Raw genomic sequence first — 19171 nt, 5'->3', positions numbered from 1 at the left:
GAGAGGCGTTTTACATGTTATCCATATGTGTCATATTTGAAATTATGAGAGTAAGAAGTTCAAAGAGGACTGGACTAAAGATATAAATTTAACATTTAAAGAAGAGGAGAAAACTACAGGAAAAAATGTTGAAAGGTATGAGGGATTCCAGAGAGAAGTGACACAAAAGCCAAAGGAGAAAGTTTTTAAAACAAAGGTCATGTCAAACGTCTACAGCATTGAAATGGTAGATATTTTCATTGTTCCAAGTTTTCACACTAACTGGAAAGGAGTTTAAAGGGAGTCAAGGAAAAGTGTATTTGATTTACTGAAATTAAGTGAAATATACACATTTACAAATGAATAATGACAAGAAAGTAAAGGAATCACACTCAAGACAGATGAGAGAGGAGGAAGAGATGCAGTTAGGTCATTAAGCAGCAGCGGAAGACAAGAGTTAAGAACACAGAAGAGCTGATATTACATAGCACAGTGTGCATTTTTATCCTGTAACTGGAACAAAGGAGTAAGAATGAGACAAATATAGGTAAGTTAGAAGGCAAGATGGAGGCCGGGCACAGTGGCTCACGCCTGTAATCCCAGCACTTTGGAGGCCAAGGCAGGCAGATCACCAGGTCAGGAGATTGAGACCATGCTGACTAACATGGTGAAACCCTGTCTCTACTAAAAATACAAAAAAAAAAAAAAAAAATTAAAAAAAAAAAAAATTAGCCAAGCATGGCGGTGTGCACCTGTAGTCCCAGCCACTCGGGAGGCTGAGGCAGGAGAATGACATGAACCCGGGAGGTGGAGCTTGCAGTGAACCCAGATCACGCCGCTGCACTCCAGCCTGGGCAACAGAGCGAGACTCCGTCTCAAAAAAAAAAAAAAAAAAAAAGGCAAGCAGGCAGGAAGCATAAGATATTTACTGGATGAACAAACATAAGGTTACCTGCAGAGGTTGAGATAGCTGAGCATGGAGCTTCATAGGGCTATTTGAAAGAGCTCATTAAGGGAATGGGAGAGGGATCTGTCCTGAGATATATAAAAGGACAGATTAGAGGCATGGTAAGTCCAATGGAGACTTTAGATCCAAAAATTTTAATGGCACAAGATGCAGTATTTGTGTCATTTGAAACTGCACTGCTAAATCATTTTGGATGAAAGGTGACATAGTTGGGGATTTGCTGATAAGAATGCAAAAGAGACCAGAATACTGAAGAAAAGAGACAGTATGACCTGTTGCATCTCAGCTTAAATAAGAAAGACTAGGAATAATCTGCCTGGAAGGAAATGGAGCAGGGACAAGAAATAAATACTGTGTAACAAAATGTCTATCATATAACATTAAATATTTAGATGAACTAGACAGGAACACTGAAAAAAAGTAAAGATACCAATTGTGTAAAAATGTTGGAATTAAATTTTTTTCTTTAAAACATAATTTCTTGTTTGGGTGTGGTGGCTCATGCCTGTAATCCCAACACTTTGTGAGGCCGAGGTGGGTGGATTACCTGAGGTCAGGAGTTTGAGACCAGCCTGGACAACATGGTGAAACCCCATCTCTACTAAAAATACAAAAAATTAGCTGAGCATGGTGGCAGATACCTGGAATCCCAGCTACTTGGGAAACTGAGGCAGCAGAATCACTTGAACCCGGGAGGCCGAGGTTGCAGTGAGCCAAGATCACGTCACTAGGCCGGGCGCGGTGGCTCAAGCCTGTAATCCCAGCACTTTGGGAGGCCGAAACGGGCGGATCACGAGGTCAGGAGATCGAGACCATCCTGGCTAACATGGTGAAACCCCGTCTCTACTAAAAAATACAAAAAACTAGCCGGGCGAGGTGGCGAGCGCCTGTAGTCCCAGCTACTTGGGAGGCTGAGGCAGGAGAATGGCGTGAACCCGGGAGGCGGAGCTTGCAGTGAGCTGAGATCCCGCCACTGCACTCCAGCCTGGGTGACAGAGCGAAACTTCGTCTCCAAAAAAAAAAAAAAAAAAAAAAAAAAAGATCACGTCACTGCATTCCAGCCTGGGTGGCAGAGCAAGATTTCATCTAAAAAAATAATAATAAAATAAAATAAAAAATAAAATCTTTATATGTAAAAAACTTTTTCACACACACACACAAAATTCAGGAAAGAGGTCAACTTTGCTTTTAAAATGTCAGTGACAAATTCACAATTTTTTTTTCTAAACTGGGAGGTCATCAGAGATTACCTAAGTCAATGGTTCTCAACTGTGTGTTGAGAAAGAGATGGCCTGCTGTGAACCTGCGGACTTAATGTATTATACTGAGAGCAGGATGAAAGCTCGGGGTTGGGAAGTAATTTGGGCAAGGACAGGTAGTCAACAAGTTGAAAAGCCAAGATGAGAGAACAAGATTGACTACTGTACTATACTCTTATGATTTTGATTGCTTTACATATAATCTTCTTCCCAATAAATCACTCTGCAACCTATGAGAAAATAATGCTTTTCTGTCCCACTAATTCCAGGCCTGGCCCTTTGAATTGTTTTGAAAGTGATATGTGCCACATCCAAGCAGAATTCACATGTAATCCTATCAAAGTTCTCTTCTCATGAGCATAATAACATCTCCCACAATAGGGACTGATCCTTCAGTATGGATCCCAGAATGAAGAAGACACATGAAGCAGAGTCCCAGCTGATCTACAGCCAATATGTAAGTGAAATGTAAATTTCATTATTATAAGCCACCATTACTTTCAGGTTGTTACTGCAGATGACTAGCAAACACTAATAAGTGTACTCTGAAAATGGGATGTAAAAGCTAACTTGACTTGAAAACATTAAGTTAACCAAGAATCTCTGTGTGTGCTTAAGAAATAAATATGTACTTAAATAGTTGCAAAATAAAAGAGCTTTCTTCAACTAAACATAGACATAAAGATAGTAAGACTTATAAAAAAACACTTTCACAAAAATACATCTGTATTCTGTATTTTTAAACATGAAAAAAGATAAATTAATCTCATTTTTGGTATATTTCTTCAATTTTAGGATTTATATATGAGAAGTACCTATAACCATTTTAACTTTTATTCATACTCATATTTTAAAAACTCAATTATTTATCATTATGAGCAATATATTTTCTTTTAAAATCCTGCAACAGTAGTAATAAAGGGACAAATCATTATCCGACTGATAAATTCAAATTAAAGCACCACAGAGATATCATTTCAACTAAACAATGCAGCAAAAGTTAAGAACAAACCTGATGCTGTAGGTATTAATACATTTATTATTGTTTTCATTGTCACGGTATCATTATTTTAGTATTAAAAAAGAATTTTGAAAAATCCAGCATGACTACATAGTCATACCTTATATACTTTATCACCATCTTCTGGTTCCGGACTGGACGGCAATGATAGTTGAATATCATGCAATGAACCACTTCCATCATGCTGTCAGAAAGAAGGGAAGAAAAACACTCGATTAATACAGTAATTGTGGACATTCAGTTCAACCTGAATTTGCCCAGACCAAATGCTAGCATGGTGAAGAACAAATGGGAGATAAAATTTTAGAAATCTTCTTTTCCCCTATATATACTGGTAGAAGGAAATGTGGAAGAAGAAAAAAGGGAGCTGCGGCAAGAATAATCTGTGGAAGTAAATAACGGATACTATATAAGCAGTTGAAATAGAGAACCATTAAACACATGAGAAATTTCCTAAAGAATTTTAAGACTGTTTCACCTAAGAAAAAATGTAAAACAAAAGTCAACTGAATCTGTTTTGGTTTAGACACATTTTGAGTACTAGGAGCCATAAACAATAATATTAAATAACTCAATAAGGCTTAGCAGCAAAAATAACTGAATTAAAAATACTAGCTACATGAGGATATATATCTCATAACTCCATTTATATGAAGTCTGAGAAAAGGCAAAACTATGGTGTTAGAAATCAGAAGAATGATGGTAGACTAAAGGGAAGGGGGTTACTGACTAAGAAGGAATATTAGGGAACTTAGTAGGAAGCTGGAAATGTTCTATGTCCTGAGTGTATGGTAGTTAAACATACATATGAAAAGCTTGTGCTGTACACTTAAGATTGGTACACCTTAACCACTTTACTGGATGTATATCATGCCTCAAAAAAAGGTTGAAATAAAGATTTTTGTTCTAAAACATTATAAAGAAAATAAGATGACAATATTAAGTTCCACCATTTGCTGAAGTGGTTTAGTAATAAGAAACCACATGCTCAATGGTTCAGAAAGACAGCCTCAAGAAAAATGAAGCAGTGAAGAATACAACTGGATGATGTGCTACCTTGATCAGGGCTGAGCCCCTGACCAAGACAGTACAACTGAGGTTCAACACCTTATTTGTTCATATGACTCCTGGCTGCCTCAGTAAACCCAGTGACTGAATAGCAACCTTCAAGGAACATAACATCGCAGTCTTCCTCAGATATATCTTTTCTGGTTCTTCCATGCCATGAATTATGTCTACAACAGGGGAGGTGAGCATGTAGGTTATTTTCTTCTTAACTTATTGTACTGTATACGCACTGACACAGAATCTCTAGGGAGGGGCCCAGAATTTCTAAATGTGTATTTAGGGAAGTTCAAAAGGTAATGCTGATTGACAGTCAAGAGTAAGTGTTTGTCAAATTTCCAGGACAGATAAATTACTTTTCTATGGTGGTGTCAAATGGACATTAAGACTTTGATCTAAGAACATAGGCAACATTCTAATGAATAGCAATATTCTCAGAACACGTTTTTTAAAATTAAGAAATAAAGAAAGTAAAGTTAGTTTTACAGGACTCATCTCAGTAAAAAGTTCATCTTTGTTATTACTGCCTAGACATATAAAAGCATGGCCAGTCCTACCTACAAGTATATTTGAGAAGACAGAGAAACTATAAAATTTGAATTATTTCCAAATATCTAAATGTCTTCTTCCCAACTGCAATGCAGGAAGCCCAAGGAATGTGCAACAACATAAGCACATACTGCTTTGCATTAGATGCAGGTGCACTTGTGGGAAGTGTACAGCAGAATAGAAAAAAATAAAACAACAGCATTTAGGATAGAGGAAAAAAGAGAAGTCATACAAAACAGAAAATACCAGGGAGGTCACAAAATACCAGGAACTGAGTAAAGTAACTCCATAAAGCTGTTTGTAAATTAATCAGTTCATCCCTGAGCAGCACTTGCTTGGATCTGATCCTAAACAGTACACAGCAAAGACTTTGAAAAACAACCTAAGTTCACTTCCCAGATCCCAGACTAGCCTCTGGTAGATTTATACTCAGAACAGATCTGGAAAGCATGGCAAAAGCTTTGAAAACAGAGCTGGCATTAAAACCACAATCAAGACAGCTAGCTGTACCTTGTAGCCTAAACTCAACCACATTGTTTGCCTGTTTAAAAACAAAATAAAGATTTAAAGAAGATCAGGAATCTCATTATACAATGTTCAAATATCTAATATATAACCCAAAATGACTCAACATCTAAACAAAGGAGAAAATGTCAACTCACAAAGGAAAAGACAATCAAAAAACGCCAACACCAAAAGACACAGAAGTTAGAATTGGAAGATATTTTAACAGAGCTGTTACTAAAATTCTCCAAAAGAGTGAACTCTTGAAGGGACTACAAAGAGGAAATCTCAGGAAAAAAAACAAAAAAACAACAGAATATAAAAAGTAGAAACAAACGGAAATTTTAGACCTGAAAAGAGTCAAAAACCAAAATTTTAAAACGCACGATTGATGGGCTAAATACTACCATTTCAAATTACACAATAAACTTAAAGAGTGATCAACAAAAATTATCCAATCTGAATGATGAAGAGAAACAAGATTGGTCAAAAAAAATTCACAGAGCCTGCTAAGGAACATATGGGAACAATAACAAAAGAGGTAACGTTTCTGTCACTGAAGTCACGGAAGCATAGGGGTGGGCAGAAAAAAATATTTCAAGAAATAATGGATAAACACACCTCAAATTTGGTGAAAGACACAAACCTACAGATTTGAGAAGCCAAATTTAAAAGAACAAAAAATACACCAAACACATGCTCTCTGAATATAAGAGAATTTAAGTAGAAACTAATAACAGAAAGATAATCTCCATACACTTGAAAAGTAGACAACCTTCTAAATCATCCTTGGGTCAAAGAAGAAGTCTCAAGAAAAACAAGAAAATATTGTGAATTGAAGGAAAATAACAGACACAACATAGAGAAATGAAAACACATGCTCACATGAAAATCTGTAAGCAAATGTTTACAGCAGCTTTATTGGTAACTGCAAAAAAATTAGAAAGCAACATAAATACCCTTCAGCTGGCAAATGAATAAGCAAACTGGTAGCATTAAAATAGAACACTAACTGCAATATACAGAAACAAATTACTAATACATGGTACAGCATAAATGAATTTTTCAAGTTGCATTATGTTAAGTAAAAAAAGCCAGACTCAAAGGCTATATATTATATTCAAAAGGCTATATCATATCCATTTATATGACAACCTTTTCATATCAGTGGTTGCCAGGAGCTAGCAGTGGGTGTAGAAATTGACTTTAAAAGAAAATAAGGAATTCTGGGAGGTGACTGTAATAGCTGCACAATTGTCTGTTAAAGCTCATAAAACTGTACACTGAATTCATGCAGGTAGCGGTCTGTGCTTGGTTTGAGGGCTCAGCATGGCATTTCCTGTTCTCTCCCCGTGTGGCTGCAGCTCGGGCCTTTGGTTTGACGCAGCCTGACTTAGACTTTGGAAGAGCTACAGAAAATCTCTAGAAGAAGCAAAGGTGTTGCTGGAGAAGGATACTAGGAAAAGAGTACACAATGCCCTTACAGGTGAAAAATCCAAAATTGAGACAGAAATCCAGAACAAGATGCAACAGAAATCATAGAAGAAAGCAGAACTTCTTGATAATGAAAAGTCAGCTGCTGTAGTTGATCCTGTTACAACGGGACATACAGTGAAAACCAGTAATTATGGATGGGATCAGTCAGATAAGTCTGTGAAAATCCACATTACCTTAACTGGAGTTCATCAAGTTCCCACTGAGAATGTGCAGGTGCATTTCACAGCGAGGTCATTTGATCTTTTGGTAAAGAATCTAAGTGGGAAGAGTTACTCTATGATTGTGAACAATCTCCTGAAGCCCATTTCTGTGGAAGGTAGTTCAAAAAAAGTCAAGACTGATACAGTTCTCATTTTATGCAGAAAGAAAGTGGAAAAGGCTGGGTGTGGTGGCTCACACCTGTAATCCCAGCACTTTGGGAGGCTGAGGCAGGCGGATCACCTGAGGTCAGGAGTTTGAGACCAGCCAGGCCAACATGGCAAAACCTCGTCTCTACTAAAAGTACAAAAATTAGCCGTATGTGATGGCAGGCACCTATAATCCCAGCTACTTGGGAGGCTGAGGCAGGAGAATCACTTGAACCCTGGAGGTGGAGGTTGCAGTGAGCCAAGATTGCGCCACTGCGCCCCAACCTAGGTGACAGAGTAAGACTCTCAAAAAATAAAAATAAAAATAAAAAAAGAAGAGAAAGAAAGTGGAAAACACAATGTGGGAGGGATTACCTGGCTCAGGTTGAAAAAGAGTGCTGTTCTTACACTGCTAATAAAGACACCTGAGACTGGGTAATTTATAAAGAAAAAGAGGTTTAATGGACTCACAGTTGCACGTGGCTGGGAAGCCTCATAATCACGGCGGAAGGAGAAGCACAGGCATGTCTTACATGGCGGCAGGCAAGACAGCATGTGCGGGGGAAATGCCCTTCATAAAATCATCAGATCTCATGAGACTTATTCACTATCATGAGAACAGCATGGGAAAAACCCTTTCCCCCGTGATTCAATTACCTCTCACCAGGTCCATCCCACAACACGTGGGGATTATGTGAAAAAAAAAAAAAAAATCAATTACAAGGAGAAACCCTCCTATGACACTGAAACAGATGCTAGTGAGGGATTGATGAATATTCTAAAGAAAATATATGGAGAAGGAGATAATGATATGAAGCAAATCATTAATAAAGTCTGGGTGTAACCAAGAGAGAAGCACATCAAAGGAGACAGAATTTTGAGACTTAGAAGTCCTTCTGGGAACTGTATTGTGGAAATACAGATGTTGCCAAAAAGGAAATATTGGTGAGCTGCATATATAAATTTGACAGCTATTTACATAGCCTTCTTCTAAGTAAAGCCAATGGATTCTTCATTTCCTATGAGAGGATTTATTTAAATAAAATACGTGTATTAAACTGTCAAAAAAATCTGTACACCAAAAGGATGAATTTTACTGTATATATTACATCTCAATAGAAATGCATTAGCTTGAATGATGTCCCCCCTAGAAATTCATGCCCATCCATAACCTGTGAATATGACCTTACTTGAAAATAGGCCTTTACAATGTAATCAGAGAAGGTCATGTGAAGATGGAAGTAGAGACTGGAGAGATGCATTTACAAACCAAGGAATGCCAAGGATTGCTGGTAACCACTAGAAGGTAGAAGAAACGCAAGTTTCTCTTACAGAGCCTTCAGACAGAGCAAATCCCTGATGACAACGCCTTGATTTTGGATTTCTAGCCTCCAGAACTATGACGGAATAAACTTCTATTGATACAAGCCTCCAAGGTGTGGTAATTTGCTTTGGCAGCTCTAAAAACCTAAGATAAGATTTGATCAAAAACAGCTAAAAGCAAACAAAAAGGAGAGAAAAACACCAGATAAATCTCAACAATCGCACCCACAAAAAGCTGAAATAGCAATATTATTATAACACGAGAAGCAGGGTAGCATTACCAAAGGAAAGTATTAAAAAAGATAAACAAAGAATTCTAATTAGTAATCAGAGGACCAATCTGCCAAGAAGATGTACCAGTCATAAACATGTATATATACCTGATACAATAGCCTGAAAATGTAACAAAAACGGACATTAAAAGGAGAAATTGAGACATGTGTAATTATAGCAGGAGATTAACACTACTCTGAGAAATTCACACATCAAAGGCAAAAATTTAGTAAGGATAAACAAGATATATATAGTACAATTAACAAGCCTGATATAATAGACATACTGCTGCCTAAGATACAGAAAGCATATATTCTATTCAAACAAACAGAGCCATCATAAAAACTGACCACACTGTGCAAACTATGGCTCACACGACAAATCTGGCCAGTTGCCTCTTTTTACTACAGTTAAGAATGCTTTCACATTTCTAAATGGTTGCATTTGAGATGTTTTATCTACATAATAGCCTCAATTTTGTGTCTTGCCCAAAATGGCTAAAATATTTACTATGTGATCTTCTAAAGAAAAGTTTTCCAAACCCTGTTCTAGCCCACAAAGAAAATATTAACACCTTCCAAAGAATTTATATCATAGAAATATACTGTTCTGATCAATTAAAAAATTAGAAATTAGACATAAATTAAGTGAAAGCCCCACATACCAAGTTATTATTTTTGAAAACTGAAAAAAAAATGAAATAAAATAAATGCATAGGATAGCCCAAGACAACTAAGAGTTACTAGTGTTTAAGGTGTTAACATGCTTCAAAAAATTCTGCTCCTTTTTATTAAACACTCTAGCAGTCCAGAATTTAGGAGATCAAAAAGAGAAAAAGCTATTATTTCCATTAAAGCACAAGAGCCTTAAAGATTAGGAATATAACAATAACTGAATCAAATTAGTTACCCCCCTAATAACTCTGACACTAACCAATGGTTACTACTCTCTATTAATCCATGACTAGAATGAAAGTGCCCAGGCCAAAATTAGGAAACATTTGGTGGGGGCGGTGTCGGAGGGGATCATAAAATAGAAAACATACTCTTTCTAAAAAATACTGAAGAAATAACTTCATGCATTCAATTTTCATGTTTCACATTATACATACTAAAGAGCTAACATTTATTGACTAGAGCTGAGTACTGTTCCAAGTGTTTTGCATAAACATATTTAATAAATGCATAGAAGCAAAAATAGTACAAAAAATCCATAGCAACTGAACAAAAAATAAGTAATTCATAGTTAACCGACTGTCTAGGAATTCTGGGCTGCTTTACTAGGTGAAATGTTTTAGCAGTTTCTACAGGTTCTAGTTAGAATTTCTTAACTCTAAATGCAATTAGGATGCTAATATATTATCAGCATTTTATTAAAGACGGATAAACCTTCCTCTATTGTAAAAGCATTAGAGGACTATTGTCAGCAAACCATCTTCCATTCTTCTTTTTTGACACACCACAACAGTAAATTTTTGTTCTAGTACTGTAATTCTTCCACATGTTAACTTGCTGAAAACCCTGTAACAAACTCCTTACCCAGGTGATTCTTCCATGAGTTTGCAAAAACTGAGATCTTCCTATGAGTTCCAGAGCAGCTGCAATGGACATGGATACTTGAAATGACTAACAAAAATGTTTGGCAGCACTGACAAGTCCCTACTAACAAGCATCATCAGTGATGTCAACAAAGCTGCCTTGTGTTTCAGATATGCTACAACATAATCACAAGAGGCATCCTAGGAAAGGGAGCAGAGGAAGAGGAGAAAGATGTTTTCTTTCTTTCCTTTTCAAAAGTTTGTTTTTCTTTTTTAAATACAAAGGTATATGGATGAACAATCACATCACATCACACAGTCCAGAATGTACACTAAAAATAACTTTTGAGTAATAATGTAAAATTCAACAGTGGGATTTAAAATCTACTAATTCAAGCTACATTTGAGAGGATTTTAAAAACACAGACTTACAAAATACCATTTTTTAATAAGTGCTTTAGAGGTGAAGTGATCCTCACAGATGGTCAGGGCAAAGACACTTTGAAATAAAAAACATATCTATCTGGCATCCAAGTTAACTGGAATGTTGTTATACATAAATAGAACCTTTATAATATTCTAAGCAAACAGTATTTACAAATTTTTTTCTGTTTACATTTTTTATTGAACCTACATATTTACGTATCTGTTACATCTGTACATATCTGAACCCAGATATCCCTTCCTGTAGGTTTGTTTTGGCACTTAAAGATATTCCTAATTTCTACTAATTTTTCTACATTTTGATTTTTTAAAAATATCCAACTCCTCAAGCCATCTGTGTTCTGCTACAGTATAAGAAACTAATTTTTCCTAAACTAATAAATTTTCCTCAGTAACTTTTGCAAAAAATCTTTCTATATGCAGGTGGACGCAATGGCACATGCCTGTAGTCCCAGCTACTTGGGAGGCCAAAGCAGGAGAATCATTTGAAGCCAGAAGTTGAGGTTGCAGTACTTCATGATCACACCTGTGAATAGTCACTGCACTCCACATTGGCAACATAGCAAGACCCTGTTCTTTAAAAACAAAAACAAAAACAAAAAAACCTTTCTATATCCAATTATTTTTTACTAAATACTTCAGCACATATTTCTATGTTTCCTATTCTCTTTCATTGCTCTAAGAGTCTATCTGTGTCAGTATTATATCCTCCTCAAAAGGGTTTTCTCCCCTTTCTCCTTTTCAATGTACACAAATCTTATCCTTTGGTGTTTCCAATTTTGGAGTCATTTTGATGAATTCCAAAAACAAAGCTGTTGTGATTTTGGCTGCAATTGTATTAAATCTATAAATCGTACTGAGAATAACTGTAGATACACACCATACACTCAAATTGTGTTTTATACAATCTTTATACAACACACAATTTAGTACACACTCAGATTGTATCTTACACAATCTTTTTACAACATCTAATTTGTTACCCTTTGCAACACATCATTCTTGTAATTATTTAATTTAATACATGTATATTCCCCTAGACTATAAGCTAGCTATCTTGATTACTACTTTAATACCTGCAGCATTTATAATATTTAGTCTTCCCATAGAACATAAATGGTTTCCACAAAGTTTCTCAGGTTTATAAAGCACCGTAATGTCTCTCAGTAAATTTACTGCTAATTTAATGTTTTATTTATACAGTGATAGCTGCCTTATTTACTACTGAAGTCCCAGCTCTATGATTTATTGGCCTTGGAGTATTGTTTATCTACTAGAATAGAGTTTTATATTTTGGGGCGTGGGGTGGGGACATGATCCACAATAAAAATACATTTTATAACACAACCAAGTTCATATATATATGAATAGGTATGTATTTACATGTGTATGCATATATCCATGTGTATAATATAGGGAGATATACATATCTCTCTCTCACTAAAAACAAATTTCATGAAAAAGTATTTGTCCTTATTACATATGATGTCCTCTGATAGTTTTATACTGTTTTACTTCATTACCAAAAATTCTAGTCATGATGAAAATTCATTTTAAGACCCACTAACCAGTTTTAACCTATAGTTTTCAGAACAATGTACTGGGTACAGGTTAAAAACTGTGTCCTCTTTATTTTTCTCTTGGATCCTTGGTACTGACAGAATAATAATAACTAAACAAATGCAGTATTGAAGTAAATAAAATTAGCTTTCTGGGCAGCTACATAAAATTGTGAGCAATTAAAAACCCTTGACTTTTATGTTACGGTAGCTGCTATTATTAACTGCTAACGTGCATTAACTGTATTACATGTATCAGGTTATGTTGATACATCAGCATACTATGCTTAGCATTTTAGAATACTATCAGCATAATATGCTTAGCATTTTAAGATACTATGCATGATACTGTGTTAGCATTTTAATGTGTTTTTTGCTTGTTTGTTTGTTTGTTTGTTTGTTTTGTTTTTGAGATGGAGTTTTGTTCTTGTTGCCCAGGCTGGAGTGCAATGGCGCGATTTCAGCTAACCGCAACCTCCGCCTCCTGGGTTCAAGCAATTCTCCTGTCTCAGCCTCCTGATCATTACAGGCATGCACCACCACGCTCGGCTAATTTTGTATTTTTAGTAGAGACGGGGTTTCTCCATGTTGATCAAGCTGGTCTCGAACTCCCAACCACAGGTGATCTGCCCACCTCGGCCTCCCAAAGTGCTGGGATTATACAGGCGTGAGCCACTGCGCTCGGCCCTACGTTAGCATTTTATGGGAATTACCTCATGCATTCTTCACAAAATTCCTGAAGTAAGAGCTATTACAATTTCTATTATCTCTTCTAGGAAACTGCAGGACAGAGAGTTTAAACAACTTTTCCAAGATTGTACCAGTAGGAAAATTTGCCTGAACCCAAACTCCACCTTGGAATTGTCTATTCTGATTTTTTTCTTGAGACAGACTCTTACTCTGTTGCCCAGGCTAGAGTGCAGTGGTATGATCTTGGCTCACTGCAACCTCTGCCTCCCGTGTTCAAGTGATCCTCCTGCCTCAGCCTCTTGAGTAGCTGGGACTACAGGCATATGCCACCATGCCTGGCTAACTTTTGTATTTTTAGTAGAGATGGGGTTTCGCCATTTTGGCCAGGCTGGTCTTGAACTCCTGAACCCAGGTGATCCACCTGTCTTTGCCTCCTAAAGTGCTGGGACTACAGGCATGAGCCACCGAGCCTGGCCTGATTTTTCTTAATTACACTTATTCCTATTAACTTTCATCATTGAAATGTAGAGATTCAACATGATCCCAATTATCCCACAACTAAAAACAACTTGAATGTCTATCAACAGAAAAATTGATAAAAGTAAAATTGTGGTACATATATGTAGAATGGAGTGCTGTTCAGCAATAAAAAGAAATGCACTACTGATAATAGCAAACCATAGATGAATATCAAAACCATTAAGATGAGTAAAAAATTCAGAAACAAAAAGAGTACACATCATATGGTTCCATTCTGATGAAATTCTAAGAAAGATAAAACTTTAGAACCAAAAGCAAAATAGTGGTTGCCTGGGCCGGGTTTGAGAAATAACTGACTGCAAAGGGAAATGAAGGAACTTTATCACCTACAGAAATGGTCTATATCTTGAAAGTGGTGGTAATTACACAATTGCATATCTTCATCAAAACAAACTATACACTTAAAATGGATGCAGTTTATTTGAATGTACATTCTGTCTCAATAAAGTTGATACTTTTAAAAAAAATTCTCCTCTTCACCTTCCTATCCCTTTCTTAACAAGCCATTCGGTAAGACACGGCAAAACAGGTTTCCACCCCAAAAGCCCAGCAGGAAATTTCAGAGCCTAAGCAGGTTGAAAGAGCATGTCTCCACAGGGAGGCAGCTTACCAATATATGTCATATCCCAAAAGGAGTAAAAACAGCATCCATGAGGGGTGGGGAATCAGCTTGATATTAGAGTCAAACTTAAGTGGAAAGAATAGAGTGTATGTGCATAATCAGCAGCCTGGCATGGGCTATCAAAGTCAAAGCAGAGTGAGGTGGATATCCACACACAGGATGGCCTGGCAAAGGTTGCCAGAGCTCAGGCATGATAATGAGTAAAGGGCCCAATCCCAGGTTTCAGACCCAAAATGGGTAAGGAGGGAATCCATGTGTAGACTCAACTGACGTGCAGTGTCAGAGGCCAAGCAGAGTGAGAAGGTGTCCATCTGGAGATGGAGATTGGCATGGAATATCAGAGCCTAATGGGCTGACAAGGAGTCAGAACTGGAGTAGTATGAGAAAAGGGTACACGGAAGAGTGGGAGCAGCCATGCACGGGGATTCAGAATCTCAGCAGGATAACAAAAATAGCCGGGTGTGGTGGTGCATACCTATAGTCCCAGCTACTTGGGAGGATCGGTTGAGCCCAGGAAGTCGAGGCTGCAGTAAGCCGACACTGCGCCACTGCCCAACCTGCGTGACAGAGCAACACTCTGTCGCAAAAAAACAAAACAAAACAAAACAAAGCAAAACAAAAACAAAACAAAACAAAAGAATGAACTCTTCATACTTTAAGCCCTGAATCCACTGATCATCCACAGATAAAAACAAATAAAAGTGGACCTCTATCTCATACCTTAAATGCACCAAAATCAATTCCAAGTTATTTGAGATTTAATTGTGAAGGTCAAAATTCTTAATTTTTTAGAAAAGAATAGAATATTTTTATGACTTCAGAGCAAGAAAGGATTTTCAAACAAGGATTTCTAAAAGTACAAACCACAAAGAAAAAGTCTGATAAATTCACTATATTAAAAACTAAGAACTTTTTTTCATCAAAGGATATCACAGAGTGAAAAAGCAGTCTACACAACGGAAGATAATATTTGCAACACATACAACCAACAAAGTACTTGCATCTAGAATATACAAAAATCTCTCTCTCTCATACACACAAAAGACACGATCAGGCAACAAACATTCCATAAACATACAAAAAGGTTCAACTTTATTAGTCAGGGAAATGCAAATTAAAACCACAATTAAATGTCACTATATTCTATCCACATGACAAAAATTCATAAGTTGGATAATATCAAGTTTGCATACATGTGAAACAAAGAAAAACAATATCTACTACTTGAGGGGAGTAAAAAAGATTGAACTACTTTGGAAAACAGTTTGGATTTTCTAGGGTAAAATACTTCCATGCTTCAGGACTCAGAAATTCCAATTCTGATTAGATACTCCAGAGCAACTTTCTCATGGTTGTACCAGGAAAATGTTCATAGGAATATTATTTGTCAGAGTCAAAAAAAAAACAAAAAACTGGAAACAAACAAAATGGACATCAAGAGTAAAACAGACAAAGACATTACGGTTTGTTCATAGATTGGAGCACCAATAGAGAAATGAAAATTAATGAAGTAGAGCCAAACATGAATGAACCTTCAAAAAATGTTGAATGAAAGAAGTCTTAGGGGAATTATAATTCCATTTATATAAAGTTCAAAAAGAGGCAAACCTTATATTCATGGAAATACAAACACAGATGGTAAAAATGAGAGGGAAAACTCTAGGTTCTGGAAAGGAAAGGTACTGCAATCAGGAAAGAGCACACAGGAAGCTTATTAATGTCTTATTTCTTAATCTGGGTGGTCAAGAGTACTAGCTCCTTCACATTCTAAGTTAAACTGAACCCTTATGTTGCATATATTCTTATTATGAATATTTCATAAACTCCTTTTTTCTTGGAGTGATGAGAAAAATATGGGAATAGGGAAACATGCATGCTCTGGCTCTTCTTTGGTTCTTTGTTACCACGTGGCAATCATTCAGTCGCCTCTTAGCTCTTGGTAAACCCCACTTAGGATGATGCCACTTCTAATATTCCATCACCTACCACTGCCACTACCCGCACTGCCCCCACACACAGTGAACCAGAGAATTATGTAAGGGAAAAATTATTGGTTTTATTCTCAACGTTGGAGGGGAGAGAATAATGAAACTAAACATTTATATATCATATGTGACAGTTCATAAAACACTATTATATACTCCTTTATTTTTATCCCCCAAACAAGCATCCTGAAGTAGACATAACATAAATCATAGGAATCAAATATTTTGCAATGTAAATAAAATGTTAGGAAGAAGTATCAGCATGCCTTTCCATTACTCCATCTTAAATTCTTCATTTCTTATTGCAAGGTCAAAACAGATACGGAATGTGATAAGAGCAAACAAAAAATAATGAAAAGAAATGAGATGGGGAAAGAGTGGGTGGGTATAACTACTTCAGAAAATCTTTGTAGTATCTACTAAAGCTGAATATTTACCTAACTTATAACTAACCCAGCAATCCCACTTATATATACAATAAATACAATAAAATAGAAATACAATAAAATACATTATATTGTATTTAATATTGTATATAATATAATGTATTATAAATACAATAAAAATGCATACATATGTTCACCAAAAGACACATACGAGAATACAGCACCAACACTGTTCATAATAAACAACAAAAAATGAAACCTGTCCAAATATCTATTATAAAACAAATGAAATAAACTGCTATATTAACACCATGGAATACTCTATAGCAATGAGAATGATGCAGAAAATGGATGACTCATGAATATAATCTTAAGCGAAAGAAGCCAGATGTAAAACAAGTATATCCTATATTATTTCATTTCATTTCAAAGTTCAAATACAGACAAATTCATCTATATTTTCAGAAATCCATTGGCCACCATGAGAATGGGCAGAGGCTTCTGTTCTGGTAATGTTTCATTTCTTGCTAGATGCTGGCTACACAGGTATTTTCAGTTTCTGAAAATTTATTAAGATAAATACTTATTAATTATACCCTTTTCTGTATGTATATTATGCTTGGATAAGAAGTTTTTGAAACAGGGTATAGAGACTTAAAGAGACAAGATATCACAAAAATTTATCTTTTCATCATGTCCCCACATTCTTCATGTCAGGATCAAAATTCTTATTCAAAACTTCTAAATCAGGCAATAAACTATACAGAGGTATTAAGCTAAAATAATTCAAAAGCCCTGAGTTTAAAATGCATTCTACATTAATACGCAACTGGGTGACCTTGCAAAACACAGTCAAATTTCGGTCTCAGTTTTCTGACCACTAAAATGGAATTACTACTATTGTCCTTCTTATCCCATAATGATGTTGTGATGAGTAGTATGAGGTACACAAAAGAGATGTTTAAACTATAAAGTAACCTTAATTTGAGTAACAAGTAAAAAAAAAAAGTAACAAATAAAAAATAGATCAAAGGCCAAATATAATGGTTTACAATTTTTAAAATTTTGTGTGCAGTGAGAACTTTTTTCAAGTGAACTCTTAAACAGTACTATTTAATAAAACAAAGGTTCCTTTGCTTGGGTTTGGCTAAGGCGACACAGAATGATGGTAGAATTAGTGTTGTAGGTTACCTTCACACTCTCTTCTCCCTGCTGTCCCACAAGGTATCTTCTAGAACACGACTATGTGCAACAGGCCTTGGAGTCATATAGATCAGGGTAAAAAAAATCCTGGTTTTATTACTGATTAGTTTTCTGAGCCTCACCCCTTTCAATTATGAGGGTGAAGCCAATCTCACCTACTTTTCAGACTAGAGATAATGTATATCGGAGAACCTAGAAGAATGTCCAAATAAATTTAATGACTTTAGCCTAAAATCTGGTTGTGTGCAACAGCCTCCTAAATATTATGACTTAAGTCACTCCCTCTGCTATTCACTTTCTACAAATCCCTTACAGTAATTTTTTTAAAAAATAACAATTTGGCCAAGTCACTTGTCTGGCTTACTACTACCAACAGAACAATGCCCCAGCTACCTTTATGGCACACAAGGTCCTTGACAACCTGCTCTAAATCTATTTCTTCTGCCTCTTCTCTAGCATCCTACATTACTATTATTATTATTATTATTATTATTATACTTTAACTTCTGGGATACATGTGCAGAACGTGCAGGTTTGTTACATTGGTATACACGTGCCATAGTGGTTTGCTACACCTATCGACCTGTTGTCTATGTTAGGTATTTCTCCTAACGCTATCCTCCCCTACCCACCCCACCACTGACAGGCCCTGCTGTGTGATGTTCCCCTCCCTGTGTCCATGTGTTCTCATTTTTCAACTCCCACTTATGAGTAAGAACATGCAGTGTTTGGTTTTCTGTTCCTGTATCAGCTTGCTAAGAATGATGGTTTCCAGCTTCATCCATGTCCCTGCAAAGGACATGAACTCATCCTTTTCTGTGGCTGCATAGCATTCCATGGTGTATATATGCCACATTTTCTTCATCCAGTCTATCATTGATGGGCATTTGGGTTGGTTCCAAGTCTTTGCTATTGTGAACAGTGCTGCAATAAACATGTGTGCATGTGTCTCTATAGCAAAATGATTAATAATCCTTTGAGTATATAACCAGTAATGGGATTGCTGGGTCAAATGGTATTTCTGGTTCTAGATCCTTGAGGAATCGTCACACTGTCTTCCACAATGGTTGAACTAATTTACACTCCCACAAACAGTGTAAAAGTGTTCCTATTTCTCCACATCCTCTCCAGCGTCTGTTGTTTCCTGACTTTTTAATGATCGCCATTTTAACTGCCATGAGATGGTATCTCATTGTGGTTTTAATTTGCATTTCTCTAATGACCAGTGATGATGAAGTTTTTTTCAAATGTTTTTTGGCTGCATAATTGTCTTCTTTTGAGAAGTGTCTGTTCATATCCTTTGCACACTTTTTGATTTTTTTTTATTGTAAATCTGTTTAAATTCCTTGTAGATTCTGGATATTAGACCTTTGTCAGATGGATAGATTGCAAAAATTTTCTCCCCTTCTGTAGGTTGCCTG

General features: G+C 36.2%; 1 protein-coding gene across 12 annotated transcripts in view; it reads right to left on the bottom strand.

The window, feature by feature from the left end:
- CCSER2 (coiled-coil serine rich protein 2) overlaps positions 1-19171 on the bottom strand; it is a 188225-nt gene that overhangs the window by 45579 nt on the left and 123475 nt on the right. For all 12 annotated transcript variants that reach the window (XM_009214468.3, XM_009214469.3, XM_017962838.2 and 9 more), the window contains one exon: positions 3327-3410. In XM_009214468.3, the coding sequence (XP_009212732.2) occupies positions 3327-3410 (84 nt within the window). The remainder of the gene's footprint in view (positions 1-3326; positions 3411-19171) is intronic.

Source organism: Papio anubis, chromosome 11 (assembly GCF_008728515.1).
Source record: "Papio anubis isolate 15944 chromosome 11, Panubis1.0, whole genome shotgun sequence".
Classification (NCBI taxonomy): Eukaryota; Metazoa; Chordata; class Mammalia; order Primates; family Cercopithecidae; genus Papio; species Papio anubis.
The sequence above is the reverse complement of the archived record's forward strand: the minus strand, read 5'-3'. Positions and strand labels throughout refer to the sequence as shown.